The 17,301-nt window shown below is 34.8% G+C and overlaps 1 protein-coding gene across 3 annotated transcripts in view; it reads right to left on the bottom strand.

Moving 5' to 3' along the window:
* LOC128559603 (uncharacterized) overlaps positions 1 to 17,301 on the bottom strand; it is a 49,841-nt gene continuing 32,540 nt past the window's right edge. For 2 of the 3 annotated variants that reach the window (XM_053551799.1, XM_053551798.1), the window contains exons 11-14: positions 13,347 to 13,408; positions 11,153 to 11,266; positions 4,536 to 4,635; positions 1 to 3,439 (exon numbers count right to left, since the gene is read on the bottom strand). In XM_053551799.1, the coding sequence (XP_053407774.1) occupies positions 3,397 to 3,439; positions 4,536 to 4,635; positions 11,153 to 11,266; positions 13,347 to 13,408 (319 nt within the window). In that variant the 3' untranslated portion in view covers positions 1 to 3,396. Of the gene's footprint in view, positions 3,440 to 4,535; positions 4,636 to 11,152; positions 11,267 to 13,346; positions 13,409 to 17,301 lie in introns of those variants that run through there. The other variant, XR_008372492.1, reaches the window with a different exon arrangement.

Raw genomic sequence — 17,301 nt, 5'->3', positions numbered from 1 at the left:
TATCTTTAAACAACGTATAACGTACTATTATATCACGAGTTCATTTCATGATAAAACCACCAAATAACGTAACTGTGTACATGTAGTTGACAGGTTCATAAAGGAGAAAAGAAAACAACCCAACTACTTTATGAAACAAACTTTTCGTTGCAGGGTATGAATATGTAAACAATTTTTTACTATATGTGGAAACATTTAATATTGTCATTAATATCTAATATATTTGTAATATTAAGAAAATAAAAAAATAAAAAAATAAAAAGAAATCTCATTAAGACATTGTATGTGATGTTAATTATCTGGAAGTGTTTTGTTATCATGCATTTTGCATGATAAGCTTTGATACAAATCATAAAGTCACCAAAACTATTAATATTGAAAGTTAATGAAAAAGTTGTGTTTAATGCATATGCATAACATCACATAAAGGCAATGAAAAATAAGTCTGAATTATTAATCTTTAGCCTGCTGGCTGCAAGATATTCTACTTTTGCGACCAGTGCAGACCAAGATCAGCCTGTACATCCGTGCGGACTGATCATGGTCTGCACTGTTCGCTATTCAGTCAATAAGTTTTTAGTGAACACCCCTTCGAATAATTAATGGTACTGTCTAAACTGAATGAGGGACCAGTCCATTTTAGAAGTTTAGCAGGCTAAAGGTTAATCAACCACACTGCGATATGTTTTGTGTCAGTACGGACAATACAGATGTAATTCAGAAAACAAACAAACAAACACGAGAATAGTATCATAATTTTTACATCTATAGGCAAACAAATGAATAAAAGTCAACAACAGTAAAAGTTGAGTATTGAGTAAAAATAAACGCAACCAGAGCAAATAATCGCAAATCAAAAAAACAAGTATAAATATCAAAAATACACCTTTCGATTCATGACGTAATGGATGGCACGGAAAGGTACATTATTGTGGAATATATATATTTGCATATATGTTTATATATACCAACAAATTACATTTTATAATAACAAATGTAATATAAACAATAAAACAATAAACAATAGGGGGTAAGGCAGCACCACAAACATGCTTATAAAACCAGGTACGGCACGGATATAGAGCAATAAATACATGGACACTGTCTTGTGAAGGAGTAGTATCGAAAATGATATCGCGAAGTGTATGTTACTGACACGAAATGCATGTGTATTATTTTACTCTAGTAGTGAAAGTGACGAAATCTAGCTGACAAAAACAATCCTTTATAAAAATGTAGCATTTGAAGTTAGACATTTTCATAATCACAGACTATTTAACTAGTGTGTCAAATGATTAAAACAAGTTTTATTGTATCATATTTAAAGAATGCATTAAATATATTTGTACAATCTCCACTTCAAATAGTGATAAGTCGAAAGTATATTGCGCATTGTCAAAAAATGAATTTTTGACTCTTTTCCTACGTTTTACGGCCGTGCTATATCATATTTGAAAATTTAAACACTCAGTCTCTAAAACTCCTAGATATTCCTACAACACGTATCAAAATTTTCTGTGTACTCTTTTGGAAATACTGTATTTATATTTGTCTAGTCTAATTTTGTTTATAGTGATTATAGGATATGACACAAGCAAAATAATCAAATTTCAGTTCTAAATTGCCATTTTCTGTTTTGTAGCTATTTTATTGTATTAAAGGCTTCGGCGGCACCCTACGTGCCTACGTCATAAATGAATACATTATGTCCAAAATAAGAAAGTTAAGCATGCATTTCAAACTATTATCTCTCTCCTTGAAACTTGACCTCATATTTCGGTCACATAATTTCATACATAAAGAAAGAAGATATCTCAATGTAAAACTGCATATAAAAGTTAAATTTGCATGTACAAAAATCAAACCTTAACAGAACTTTCTCAACAATGTTAATCATTGTCTTCGGAAAAAACAACAACAGTCTTATATGAAGACCATATTGAAGAGGCAGTGGTATATGTATTAAAAACATAATGGTTGTATTGAAAATCAAGAGCAATCAGCAGCACTCAACTTAATAAGGCTTCGTCTTATTAACAACATTATTCCAATTTGCCACAAAGGACTATAGGGAGGATTAAATTTGCTTTTCTATCAGTTTGTAACTTTTATTCATACGCAAAATATATACCGATGTCACAAATATAAATGGCATGAAGTATACCGGTAAAAATAAAGTTGAAACTCGTTATCTCAAATTCCAAGGGATCGAGCGTTTTACTTCAAGATAACTGAAATTCGACTTGAAATGATATGAGCCGCGCCATGAGAAAACCAACATAGTGGCTTTGCGACCAGCATGGATCCAGACCAGCCTGCTCATCCGCGCAGTCTGGTCAGGATTCACGCTGTTCGCTTTCAAAGCATATTGCAATTAGAGAAACCGTTAGCGAACAGCATGGATCCTGACCAGACTGCGCGGATGCGCAGGCTGGTCTGGATCCACGCTGGTCGCAACGCCACTATGTTGGTTATCTCATGGCGCGGCTCATTATTTTATTGTTCAAAGTGTTTTCGGGACGGGAAATAGCGGAATATGTTTTGAGATTAGCGATTCCAAGATATCGAGTTTCAACTGTATATATATAATGACTAGGGACCCGTCACTTACCAAGGAGAGGATAATAGTTGTAAGCTAGTATGAACGTCATTAAATGTTACGAAAATAATTTGTACCAAGGTCGTACCAATTCTACTCTTGGACACGTAACGTACATATGCAAATAAGTGTGGTTACAGCGCGTAAGCGTGAGAACCTCTGTGTTAATGCACGTTTAATAGTTTTTATTTTAGGCCGCAACGAAATAATATGTAAGTATTTGAAACTGGGTAAAGAAAAATTCCAGACCTCTTCAAAAAGCTCCCCTTTCTAAATAGCATTTTATTTATCAATAATGCAGATTTGAGAAGAAATTATTTTTTTACCTCTTCCTTGGGTCAGTATTTGCATGATTTATTCGAAGCTCAAATTAAATGTTGATCCGATTAACGCAACTGAATAAGCTGTGCCTTTTTACTGAAATGTGATTAATATCAAGACGATCTTATAAGAAATATTGGAAGTGCATATATACATATGAAATGCCATATGTTTATGTAATGAAGACGCCATAAAAGTGTTACCAGTAACATAATTCTCATCTTTAACTTTTTCATCACGTAAAATGGCAATAACTACGTGCTTGTCGTTATCTTTACTTCGTTCCATTTATTTCACTGAAAATGAGGAGACCAGAGACAAAGAATTAGGTTTGGAGGAAGCAGCCTTGCGTCAGTATACTTTTCAACTTCAAACGTAAATATTTCACAGACTAGTAAAGCATCCCAGGCGGGGAAATGTTCCTTTTGACATTCGAAATGGTTTTCATACCTATCTTTTGACTAATCCGTCAGCTATCATACAGTCTTAGCTTCGGCTGGCGATGTATTGTCGTCGGTCCTGAAAAGAAACATCAAGGTACAACACAGTGAAAGGTTAATAGATGTAAAATCATTCTCAACTTTATTAAATGAACGTATTTTGCTAAATAAATATAACACTCATAAATCCGTTTCTTTGATGAAGACAAATGAAGTGTTTTGCTGAATTATTTTTCACTATGTTTCTTTCTTCAACCTACGTGATCATAATTCAGCAGTAGACTTTCCGGCCTAACGTGAAGCCTTGAAAAAATGAAATTTGAACAATATTTCTTTAAAGTTGCATCTAATTTTTAAAATCGCATTTCAAGTTATAAAAATCATGCTTTAGTCTCGATTTACTCAATGTTTTAAGATGGAAGTCTGTTCTGTAACTCTTACTTTCGAACAAAAAACTGAATATTCTTATTGACTAATATCCTCTACGTAATATTAATTAGGATCTTTGTCACTTGAGTGTTTGCATTCATATTCTCCGTATTGGATAACACCATATTCAGATTGTTTTAGATATGTTATATAGGATAGTAAGTAAATGATTACCAGCAATACGTGAAAAAAAGTTTTGTTTATTGTTTTGTTGGGTATAGAGTCAAACAAACACAGTTAAGGTCATATGGCGACCTAGGAGCCCCTCCCCTCCGGGCATCATATCATCACCCGCGGGCACCTGAGCAGAACCACCGACCTTGTGTAAGCCAGTTTGATGGCTACATGACATAACTGTACACCCGAAACGAGGTTTCGAACCCACATTCGCGAGAGGCAAGTGATTCGAAGCCAGCGACCATACCCCTCGGCCACGCTGTTTTCTTCAAAAGTAGCATCAATAAAGAAGTCTTATGGAAAAACACTAGGGAAAAATTAATGTGCCACGTCTTTGGCATGATGAGACTGAATATCAAGCCACTTGCACTCGCATTCGAAGCTAACACGTCTAGGCGGTTTAGAGTATTTGACCCGTACTGACAATGGCCAACTAACGTTCGATTACGCATTTCATATGAGATGACACTATATAAAATAATACAGTACCATATCTGATGCTTTTGCAACCTGTATAATAATAGCTATAAAATATCAATTTCCATTCCATGGTCACGGATTGAACTTACTTTTCATCAATATTTAGCTTTGGGATTTCTGAATCATTCTTTGGTTTCATTGTTATCGTCTCTGGACATACTGGTTGATTTTTCTTTTTCTTTCGATACACTGAAAACAAGATATTTGTGTTTCAAAATAGCAGTAGAACTTACTTCTTCAGTACAAAGTTGAGAATCCTCCTTTCTGATCTTTTACTGTGTACATTTAACAAATTAATCACCAAATACAGAAGCACGAGAACACGTACCTCAATACAATTTAAAACGCAACAATAGTTTATGGCAAATATTTCATTCTTGCAACTTAAAGTGGAATTGTGCGCGGTTTTCAAGTAAAAATCCAGCTGAAACAGATGTGTGTGTAAAAAGGGTGGTGGAAATTATAGCTTTTAACCCAATATACCAAACTCTTTCTGTTACCAGTACGAAACAATAACTTTCCAAATATGACTTTTCTTATTTTGACTGGGCCGTCTTTTTAAGAAAAGTCATACTGCACGCAGGAGTTGCTTCCCTTCAATTTCAGAAATCTCTACCTATAGGTAAGGGAGATCACTGCGTAGAAGATTAAAGAAAAGAGCTATTATTTTATTAGTCTGATTTCTTTATTTCTAATGCATCAACTTCAAATACTTTTGCGACAGTATCGTTAATTTAACACATTTAAATGCACGGCAACCGAAAATTGCTTTTATAAAACATTCACCAAAAACATACTATGTGCAGTAAGATGCGCATAATGCCACTTTAAATGCAAATATTTTGATAAACATCCATTGTTACTTATTAATTCCAATCTGATACGGTGGTTTTACGTGATATTTTAAGCGTGCCAATTGCCACTTGTGCACGTGTAGCTCGTATTGTAATTTATATCACACGAAACTCACAGCAAGTATTTACAAAAGGTAAAATTTTTAGTTAAAGTCAGTAACAAACTAGTAAACCAAATGTCTTTAAAGCTGCCGGATCTTTCTGAAATATATCGCAATGTTATCAAAATTGATGTCGAATTTGTTTTTTTGTAAAAGTTAACATATCCCTAAGATCTATTGCGCCGTACTACTTATTACCATTCAGTTAGTTCGGTACATTAAAGAACCGGTCTTCTTATTCTATATAAAACTGAGAATCTTTCAATGACTGCAGCACTCACCAGGACCAGTTCTAAATGTCTGTAACTTACATTTTCTTGAATACTGTTGTCAGTGTAGAATCGAAATCAGAAGAGCGGTGGGGTAATGTTTTGATGTAAGAAACAAATTTTTAGTCATGTAAACTCACTGTAAGATCAGTGAAACATAGAGCCCACCAATATTAGGGATGTTGTATGACCTAAATTCCCATAACAAATTCTGTCAAGCTATTATTTCATTATGGAAACGCTACTTAAATGTCAAGCAATGATCTGTGATGGGATTTCAATAAAATGCAATAAGAATAACGTAAATATCTCTAAAGAGCAAAACATGACCTAGTTTATGAATGAAAAAGTAGTCCGTCATGAATATTAATGAGAATCTAATGAATACATGGCCAGAAATAACCAATCGGAAAGAAGCTATTGCGTAAAAAGTTGAGAAGTTGTAATTATTCAATAATGAATGTCGAAGGAGAAAAAACAATTCAATACTTTGAATAAGGACAGGCCAATTAAGGCGCGCTTCCTTTCTTTGATGTTGGTCATAAGTTGTGACACTGTATTCTAAATGAACAACTGATCATTACATATGTATTCTTCATCAAAATTTCTGACGGTTAGTTAAAAATAAAAATTAATGAAATCATCCTGCTTAAGTCACGATGTTGATACCGTCGTTAAAATATGACTTGCAATCGCCGGGTTCAGTTCATGTTGAAGAGTGTTTCTGAAGAGGCGTGTCTTTCTGACAGTACAATAAAATTTACCCTAAAATTGTAGTAAAGTTAGTGGAAAAATTGCCAATATTTGTGATAATGCATATCTTGTTTTGTTTCATCACAATGTGTGAAACCTAGAAGCAAAGTCTATTGCAATTTTAACAGCCAGCATGAGAATCTAGATAACAAGCAATACAGTATATAATGATAACATCAATTGCTTAAACACGTATGAACAATACAGTATTTTTAATGGTTATTAGATTTATATCGAGAAATATGCATGAGTTCTGCAGCGGAAATATTGCGCGAGTTGAGAAGCGCAATATTATTCCACGAAAGAATGAGAACATATTTCTCGATGCAAATCTAATACTTTTTTATTACATATGCATCTGTACTTATAATTATTATATAAATAATATAAATTTGTTAATAAGCCCGAGAAAAATTGAGTAAAAATCGTTGCAAAAGAACTTTTTACGCGACGACACACACGAAACTGACGTCACAAATGACGTCACACGTCCCATATGAAATCTGAACGTCAATATGGAAGAATATTGACGTTTCAGGTTCCACTGGAACTTAACAGAGTTTATAAATGAGTATGTGATAAAAGTGATTAAAATCAGTATCATCAAATTCACATTGCGCCTATTTAATAACTTTAATTATGAAATTCACTTCTATCTTGGATGGAATGGTCGCAGTGTGTTTCAAACTATAGTTCGGGTCGGAATTCGGGTTGTGCGCCTGTCAAATAAGAGAAAATATACATAGTTACCAAAATCTACTTGTACAACTCAATTATACTGTAAACATTGAAGCAGACGTTTTGCCTAGATGCAATGCAGAGATACATCAAACGAGCACGTATAAATCTTTATAATATATACATACACACGCGTATATGAACACACTTATTTCAAAACTATGAAGACGTTTTACATTGGAAGATATACATTGTAACAAAGTACTTTTTCAGACAGGCACGTTAAGATAAAATGTAACTATAAATCGAACTTAGAATTGTTATAGTATTAGTATTTGTGGACATACTGGTTGTGAACGAATTCAAACATTTCCACATTCTCGGAAAACATACAGTTTTTCTTCTGCATGAAAAAATAAAGTTTTAGTTTTGAGAGTTTTATTATTTACATATACACCTACTGTATTTGTGTAATGCACATTTTCAATCATTCCCGAAATTTCAGAAGTGCAAGGTGCCCAGAATGTCTTCCAAGTTAATTGAAATTGGAATAAAATAAAACTTCAACATATAATCTAATAATGATATTGGCTTTTAGAGGGAAATAGATATTATCTATAAACTCTGGAACCAGTTCATTTGTTCTAATCGCGGCAGTGAAGGGAGAAGATAAAGTGAGTGTTTCTACTAATGTCAACACAGTGACTGTTTTACAAGCTAGTATCTTGATAAAACCTTAGTAGTATCATGAAAAAGAAATACACATCAGAGAATACATGTATACAATTAAAGACAAATGATTTGATATTTTTTCATAGACTTATATGTTCATTTAATTGAGAATGGGTGATTGAAGTTTGGTGGCAGATACGTAGCAATGACAATCGACTGAAATACTGTGAAATCATTAATATTCGTGCCATTCCTGAAGTCAAACTGACTGTATTTCTCACTTAAGTGGCTCTCAATAATGCTGTTCTACAAAGATTTGGATATTGAATGCCGCAACTACAAAAACATTAATTGTTCTTTTTTATGACAAGGCAAACTAGGTCAAAGGTTCAACAAGAATTGCCACATGCAACAAACGCAGCCGACCATACAAAACTTACATAAACAGCAAGCGCATTAATTTATTGTAATATTCTTAAGCACGGGTCCATAGTTAAGATGCTGAACATAAAGTTAACGCTTAAGTGCAAATAAAAGAATAAAATAATCTTATGAGTCTGAATGTTTTTTAGCAAAGTGGTGATAGTTTGCAATTTAAACATGCCTTCCAGGATATATAACGGCTAAATGCAACTACTAGGAATACAGGAAATAGCGTTTACCAATCGTTGCCACGGCGACGTTATCTCTTAAAAAACTAGGAAGCTAAAGTAAGAAGCAATTTCTAAATTGGTAAAACAAGAAGCTGGTTTACGACAATTCACCACCCTGCATGTGCATGTCTGTAATTGAAAGAACTATATCAAATCTGAATCCTTATACGATAGAAAATCAAACGTGGAATTTAGATATGCATAATTTTTTAGGACGAGGAATGTTTGTCAATAGGTGGATTTTACATGAAATAAATTCTTAATTTGTACCACTATTTAAAAAGAATGTGGAAGTACGACTTTTAAAATTCATATCACTTACTAAATGATTGTGTATGTCCTAATTATATAAAATTGTCAACAGCAAAATGAATTGAATTTAAATAGGACAGTGAAATATTCCATTTTATAGCAATTTTCACTTGTTTTCATAACCTGACGTACGTAGATCAGGCCCCGTGTTCACAAAACAATTTTCGGTCTCAGCTGAGTTTGGGTTTGAAATTTTAATATCAATTTTACTAAAACTTGAAGGTCAAATTCCAACTGAGACTGACCATCAGTACGACATAGCCACTTGAAAATAGTTATTAACTTAAAATTTAGCTTTAAACATACTATTTAGATACAAATGACAAATAAAGTTTCATTATCAAACTCAGCTCAGACTGAAAATGCTTTGTGAACACGGGACAAGGTTAGCGAAAATACTGAAAACTGCGCACGCAAACTAAGAAATTATCGATCTGTTTTGATGAAGCATGTCAGTAAAATGTGAGAAACCTCAATTCCACCACAATAATTATAAGGGTTTTAATTTTTCATCCACTATTCCGCTTGTGTTTCCCATTAAAATGTGTTTATTTGTTCATTTAAACTCAGATTTGTTTTATGTATTAAGTCACTTGTTTAAGACACAAAGTGTGGCTGCATCTAAACACATGTGATAGTTTTACCATATATTCTATTCTATACAAAACAAATAATTAGTCCTCTAGTACACGGTAAGGAGAGTCTGTAGTGTTTGAGATGCGATAAGACGGAATGTTGTTACGCAAATTAAATAGTGGCTATTGGGCAGGCCTACAAGCACACCGTTCTCTAATCACTTTAGTTTCTTAACAATCTAAACGTTATACTGAAAAGTGAATGTACAAGTGGCTAAACATAGGTATGTATTGTGAAGAAAGACCAACAAGCCCATAAATTCCGCTGTTAAAGTTATTGTTATTACGATGTTCTAGGTAGTAATTAATGGGACAATGTAGGGATAACGCATGTTTTTTCGTGTTATAACATCTGCAGAATCCCGAGGGATTGGTTGGTGCCCGAGCCCGTTAGGGCGAGGGTACCAACGTATCCCGAGGGATTATGCAGATGTTATAACACGAAATGAACATGCATTAACGCTGTTCTAGCATAAAACGCGTAAAAACTGATAAATGAATACAATGTCACTCAACGTCATTAAATTTCCACGAACTGCGCGGGAATGTCTGAGTTGTTTTTTTTACGTTGACGTCATTTCATTTTGAATTATCCGTTTTGGGGCCGAATGACGTTTACGCTTTGCCACAGAACGCGTATATATAAAAAGGTGTTATAACAGCACGCGAGCGCGAGAATCTCTCTGTTAACACACGTTTTCTCTCCTGTTAAAACACCCCCGAAAAGTGGCAAGAACAACAGTTTTATGCTAGAACAGCATATCTTGTGTACAAAAATGTTATTAAAGAAGTAAACAAGAGTGTCATTTTGACCCTATATCGATCACCTGTTAAACTTGGCATTGGAATCATCAAGATAAACATTCTGACCAAGTTTGATGCAGAAAGGGTAATAAATGTGGCCTCTAGAGTGTTAACAAGCTTTTCCTTTGATTTGAGTGGTGACCTAGTTTTTGACCCCATATGACCCAGTTTCAAACTTGGCCTACAGATCATCGAGATAAACATTCTGTGCAAGTTTGTATTAAATCAAAGCATCTCTGTATGGCTGAAAGGGTCAAAATAGAAAAGTTTGCCCCTTTCAGGGGCAGTAATTCTAGAACCCATGATGAAATCTAGCCGGTTTTCGAAAGAAACCGAGATCTTATAGATTAAAGGTCACTTCTATCGTGTTCACAAGGTAAAAATTAACAATTTTTGGCTCTTTCAGGGGTAAATCAGGGGCCGTAACTCAATAACATATGATTTGCTCTGACGGATTCATCATGGAATTCAAAATCTATTGTTGTTAAAGATATTTTGCAAGTTTGTTCCAAATCAAACCACAAATAAAGTCTCTATTTGGCTGCAAAATCCAAATTAGAAGATTTTGGCCCTTTAAGGTGCCATAACTCTGGAACCCATGAAGGGATCTGGCCAGAACTAAGATATTATGCCAAAACAAGTTGTGTGAAAGTTTGATTTAAATCGATTTTAAAATGTGGTCTCTATAGTGTAGCAAATTTTGGCCCTTTAAAGAGCCATAACTCTGGAACCCATGATAGGATCTGGCCAAGTTTTGGAAAGGAACTGAGATATTATGCCAATACAAGTTGTGTGCAAGTTAAAATTGATTGCAAAATGTGGTCTCTATCGTGTTCACAAGAAATTGTGGACGGACGGACGACGGAAGAGCGATCATAAAAGCTCACCTTGTCACTACGTGACAGATGAGCTAAAAACACATTTAAAATACAGAAAGAAACAACATATACTTAACAACAATCTCAATTCAAATACCTTTATATGCTCCAAAGCCGCCGCCGGCTACAGCAGCACAGCCACCTGCAACACTAAAAGCTATTACGTATTCCCTGCCGTTGTTACCGTTATTTGAATTTGAGTCACTTGAACCTTAAATAGAAGCAAGGTACTAAAACGTTGTAGTTGCATCTTGTCTTTATACGCCCTTGCAGTTTCAATACAAAATTAAATTCACAAATGACTTAGCTGATAATTAACAATCACATGTGTAAAAGCAAAAAGTATGTTTTTTAAGAACAAGTGCGTTTTTTGTGCTGTTTCAATATATTTGGGCGATATGTCTATTGTATCTAATGCATGATTTTATTCTTTCGGGCATTTTATCTCCAAACATTACAGAACCGGGCAGGTTTGTCATTATAAGAACCTCTTTAAATGTTTTAACTTATGTTTAGTAAGACTTCATATACATAAATACAATAAAAAGTTCTTTTTATCTCTTGGAATGCAATGTCCGTATTTTAAGATTTTCTGCGGACTGTTTGATGTCTATTTTATACATATTGCTCTATTGTTTTTGTTTTGAAAATAGTAAAATTGTTAAAATCTCATGCATTATACTTCGTTTACTAATTTTGAAAATAGAGATGTTTAAATAGTTTACACAAATAGAGTAAAATGTTGACATCAGACTTGCCAATTACATATAAAGTGGATATTAACCCTTATCATGCTGAACACTGTTGATTTTGCCTTTGCGACTAGTATAGATCATGATCTGCACTGTTCGCCATTCAGTCAGTATCTTTTTGGTAAGCACCTCTTTTAACAGTTAATGATTCTGTCCAAATTGAAAGATGGACATGGCAATTATAGAAATTTAGCAGGGAAAGAGTTAACTTCTGAATGTATGGCAAGCTTTTTAGCATTTTTTGTTTGACAAGTTTGATAAATTCGATACCAAATGAAAGATTCGCTTATCACACGTTTGCTTTTTTCTGTTCAGCATTGAAATTTCTTCTTTCCTTCATGAATCAGCTATCACAGACAAAGTTAATTCAACCAGCGTCTTCTATACTTGAAACAGCGTCAACGTCAATTAATGACATGACGCTATTTCACTCCCACAACGTCAAACAAGTGATAGAATATATTTAACAAATAATCAAGGCCTTTCTTGTGATTTATCGTCTGATTTACCACGGTTCAGAGTTCAGATGCATAGGAATTGAACCACGAGGGCGTTAGCCCGAGTGGTTAAATACTGAAGCATCTGAACGATGAAACGTGGTAAATAAGACGATAAATCACAAGAAAGCCTTGATTGTTTTCATTCTGACATGCTCATTGAAATATTTTAAAAGATATTACTCTGGGCTTCGTTTACCCGAGGAGTTATGTATCGGACGTCATGCGGCAATTTGACGTCATAATTGACGTCATAATGCTCTCTTACCGGTCCGCGCGTCAACCGTTGTTTATCGCAGATTCTAACATGGCTCGATTTGATTTCCAGTTAAACAAAGAAGAAAATCAAGCTCTGTATATTCTGCGATAAACAACGGTTGACGCGCGAGAGCATTATGACGTCAATTATGACGTCAAATTGCCACATGACGTCCGATACATTACTCCTCGCGAAAATGAAGCCCAGCATAATATTTATTCAAATATATCAATGAGCATGTCAGAATGAAAACAATCAAGGCCTTCTTGTGATTTATCGTCTTCTTTACCACGGTTCATCGTTCAGATGCTTCAGTATTTAACCACTCGGGCTAACGCCCTCGTGGTTCAATTCCTACGCATCTGAACTCTGAACCGTGATAAATCAGACGATAAACCACTCGAAGGCCTTGATTATTTGTTAAATATACAGAGCTTGATTTCACTCTTTGTTTAACTGGAAATAAAACCGAGTCATGTTAGAATCTTCAATATATGTTTAAGTTACTGCCATAAATTCTATAATTTCTAGGAACTGAATAAAAACACCCAATGAAGAATACATTTTAAGAACTTTTAAGGTTAACGACTAGAAAACCTAATTTCAATACAGATTTACGTTATGACAAAATTAAAAACTTATTTTCAAAATACTTGCTGACATCGACCCACCTACGCATAAAGTGGTCCATAAATGTAAAAATAGGCTATAATTGGTTATAGATTACTTACTTATATTCTAATGAATTAAGACCATGTACTATGAGTACACATTTTATTTTACCTGATGTAACACTAATAGTCAATTCAAGATCAGTAGGCTCACCATCTCCAGTGTTGTTCGCTCTGAAATGGATAGCTTAATTAGTTTCACAACTGATTTAAAACTTAAGGACGTACGAGCGCTTTTTTCAGGATATCCGCCATTTTGAAAAATGTTTCTTCGAATATTTTTCTAACAAAAGTTTTGCCAAAAATTAATGCTAAATAATTAAAATATGGCTAATAATGTACCATTTAATCAAATAGAATCTGCTTTTTGCGAAAAAATATTTTTCACCCTTATTTTTGGCTGGCATTTGCCTAAAATTGACGTAAGTTTTACAACGGGGTAAGGGTAGGTAATTTCAAATATCTATAAAAGTAGATCAGGTTTGGTTTTGATATTTTCCTGACTGATACATATAATGATAAGCTATAACTGAAATAAACATTTTTGAGATAGCACTTTATTTTATCTAGAAAATATAAATTAAAACAAAAAGAACAAAAAATATCAAAATTCACCAGTTTTTGACAGTGTTTTCTTAATAAACCTGCAACATCTTTTCTTTCCATTTTGAAGCATTTTTGTGTGTCATTAAAGCTGCAAAATATTTTTAAAATCTTACTGTCAGAATGTTTTTGTAGATCTAAATACATTTTTTCCATTGAAAATAAAGTGGGTGGGGTAATTATGTCAACATGTTAAAATGAAAGAGATTTGTTAGTGACATTTATGCTTATATAATACTGACATCACCTTGTATTCATATTAACCTGTAAGACATGAGATCCCTATAACATTAAATGGGATATATATGTTTTATAAAGTACCACCATTTTTTCAATTTTACAAAATTTCAGAAATGCTTAAACAGTGGGTGAAAAAGATGCCCTATCAAATTAAAACGAGTTCGGTGACCTGTGTTTTTCTTCTCTTGTTTGTCTTGGTAACTAATGTTCTTCAAGCTCACAGAGTATGAACAAATTCATAACGTTAGAAAAAATTCGTTCCTACATCCTTAAGGTAGTTGTGCACGTTTGATAAACTGGAAGTAATGACGTAACGGCATTAATCAGAATAAGTAGAGTAATGTCTTGAGTCGGTATACGGAACTGAAAATCGTTTTTTGAATCAATGGCAACCTGTGTGTAAATTCATTAAAACGGCAACTTTACAATCTTTATTACGACGAAATATGATATTAATATGTTTGACATTTCAAATAATTCCGAAAATGTCTTACAATCGGCGTGTAATGTGCAGATTAATTAATTCATTAGTTCATTAATATCTACATTGTTAAAAAAATTCTGAGAATTTTCATTAATATCTACATTGTAGGAAAATTTCTTTTAAATTTATATGTTATCAAAATTGTGATTTTACCATAGAGCGCCCCAGTTATGAAAATTAAAAGGTAACGGTAGATTTCCCGAAGCACAGAGCACATCGAACACGACTGGTGCCATGTATCGCAAAGTAGGCCCACAACAGATAGGAATTGTAGTGGAAAGATAAAACAGACGGGTTGCTTCAAAAATCAAACAACATCTACACTTTAATTATACTGAAGATGCAAAATTAGGCATGGGGTAGAGAAATGGGTAGGGTGTTTGGGCTAGTGGAAAAAGGCAACAGGGAAAGTCACACTTCAACAAGAGCTGTCTCCATAGGATGACATATGCCCCCGATGGCACTTTGAATGAGTAGTTATGGCCGATGTTAGAGTTTAGGACCTTTGACCTACGGAGCTGGGTCTTGCGCGCGACACGTCGTCTTACTGTGTCACACATTCATGCGTAGTTATTTTAAAATCCATGCATGAATGACAAAGATATGGACCGGACACGCCCATCAATGCACTATCATGAAAAATGACCTTTAACGTCTAAGTGTGACCTTGACCTTTGAGCTACGGACCTGGGTCTTGCGCGCGACACGTCGTCTTACTGTGGTACAGATTCATGCCAAGTTATTTGAAAATCCATCCATGGTTGACAAAGATATGGACCGGACACGCCCATCAATGCACTATCCTTTAAAGTCTAAGTGTGACCTTGACCTTTGAGCTACGGACCTGGGTCTTGCGCGCTACACGTCGTCTTACTGTGGTACACATTCATGCCAAGTTATTTGAAAATCTATCCATCGATGACAAAGATATGGACCGGACACGCCCATCAATGCACTATCCTTTAATGTCTAAGTGTGACCTTGACCTTTGAGCTACGGACCTGGGTCTTGCGCGCGACACGTCGTCTTACTGTGGTACACATTCATGCCAAGTTATTTGAAAATCCATCCATCGATGACAAAGATATGGACCGGACACGCCCATCAATGCACTATCCTTTAATGTCTAAGTGTGACCTTGACCTTTGAGCTACGGACCTGGGTCTTGCGCGCGACACGTCGTATTACTGTGGTACACATTCATGCCAAGTTATTTGAAAATCCATCCATCGATGACAAAGATATGGACCGGACACGAAAATTGCGGACAGACTGACAGACCGACAGACGGACAGACGGTTCAAAAACTATATGCCTCCCTTCGGGGGCATAAAAATGCATTCTCATCAGACTGTAAACCATAGCAGTGTGAACATGGGTCGCACAAGACCAACACGACAAACATACGTACGCACGCACGCAAAATCATAGACAAAGCAGGATAAACAGACAAGTAGGATGAAACAACACAGTGGGGAACCGCTAAAGAACGGTAGGTACAAAACAACAACAACACGCCCCCCCCCCCAAAAAAAAAAAGATAAAAAATAAACAACTCCCACCCAAAACAGGTGGAAGCTCCGGGCAGTATTTGGTGTGAACTTAACCTCACTCATAGTAAAAGGGGCAGTCGGGTCGTAAAAATAGGGAGCAGGTGTGTAAATATAAAAGTGTAAATAAATAACTCCCCGCTGAGAAGAAAGGCTCTAACACTAGCGATAATATACAAGATTGTGTAAAGTTAAACATTTAATAGGATCAGATTGAGGGTATAAGTACATAAATGTACTCAACATCTTGTCTGAAGAACCTAGCTATTAAAGGCACAACCAAACAAGTTGCAAGAGAACATTCCACTCCCTCCGTCCGTTTTCTATGATTTAGGAGACAAGCACAACAGATTTTTAAACTTTATAAGTCAACGAACAATTTCAAATATGAAAGCTAACTAACTTTAGAGTGGTCTGTCGCCAAATATGTACGGTGCTTTACAATTTTCGTATTGTATCCCTTTTTCATAAACTGGCCAGCATATTTTGAAAAATATTTGATTAAAATAAGCATCCTGTTTAACTTTTAGGTATTTAAACTACATCCCCGTAGTAAACGGGGTGTTTAAGTCTTTTAAGGTATATGTTGTTCGGATGGACTGAAAAGACTTCTATAATATATGAAACTGGTAAGCCTATATATATGAAAACTTCGTGAGGTCAAATTTTGCAATTAATCTATTGAACCCCACCCCCCCCCCCCCCCCTCCCCCCCCCAAAAAAAAAACAACAAAAAACAACACTACCCTATTTTTTTTATTTGCTAAAGTTTATTCTTAATCATGGTTGAAACAAATTCTACATTGTAAGGCAGATTTTGATCCCTCAATGTGTATACTGATATAACACAACAATATGGTGGCTCTCGTTCTAAAGTTTGTACAACATATTTCAGAAGCGTGTACGGCGTCGACATTTACAACTAGACATTTGTATACATTTACTTCGGTTGATAAAAGATTATGAATGCAAACAAATATATTTTCTTTCGTTGTAGTGTCCGTAAGTATTGACCTGGCACTCATTAATCTTCGCGAATATTTTCGGGCGTTTTCTTTACTTTACGCAATATTTGTATCATGAAAATATCTATACAACTAAAATAACCTGTATAATTAGCCAATGCCAAGATAGCGCAGTGGTAAGGCGTCTGACTTCCACGCACGTTATCACGGGTTCGAAATCACCTC

This window comes from Mercenaria mercenaria, chromosome 9 (genome assembly GCF_021730395.1).
Source record: "Mercenaria mercenaria strain notata chromosome 9, MADL_Memer_1, whole genome shotgun sequence".
Taxonomy (NCBI): Eukaryota; Metazoa; Mollusca; class Bivalvia; order Venerida; family Veneridae; genus Mercenaria; species Mercenaria mercenaria.
This window is presented reverse-complemented; position numbering and strand designations above follow the sequence as displayed.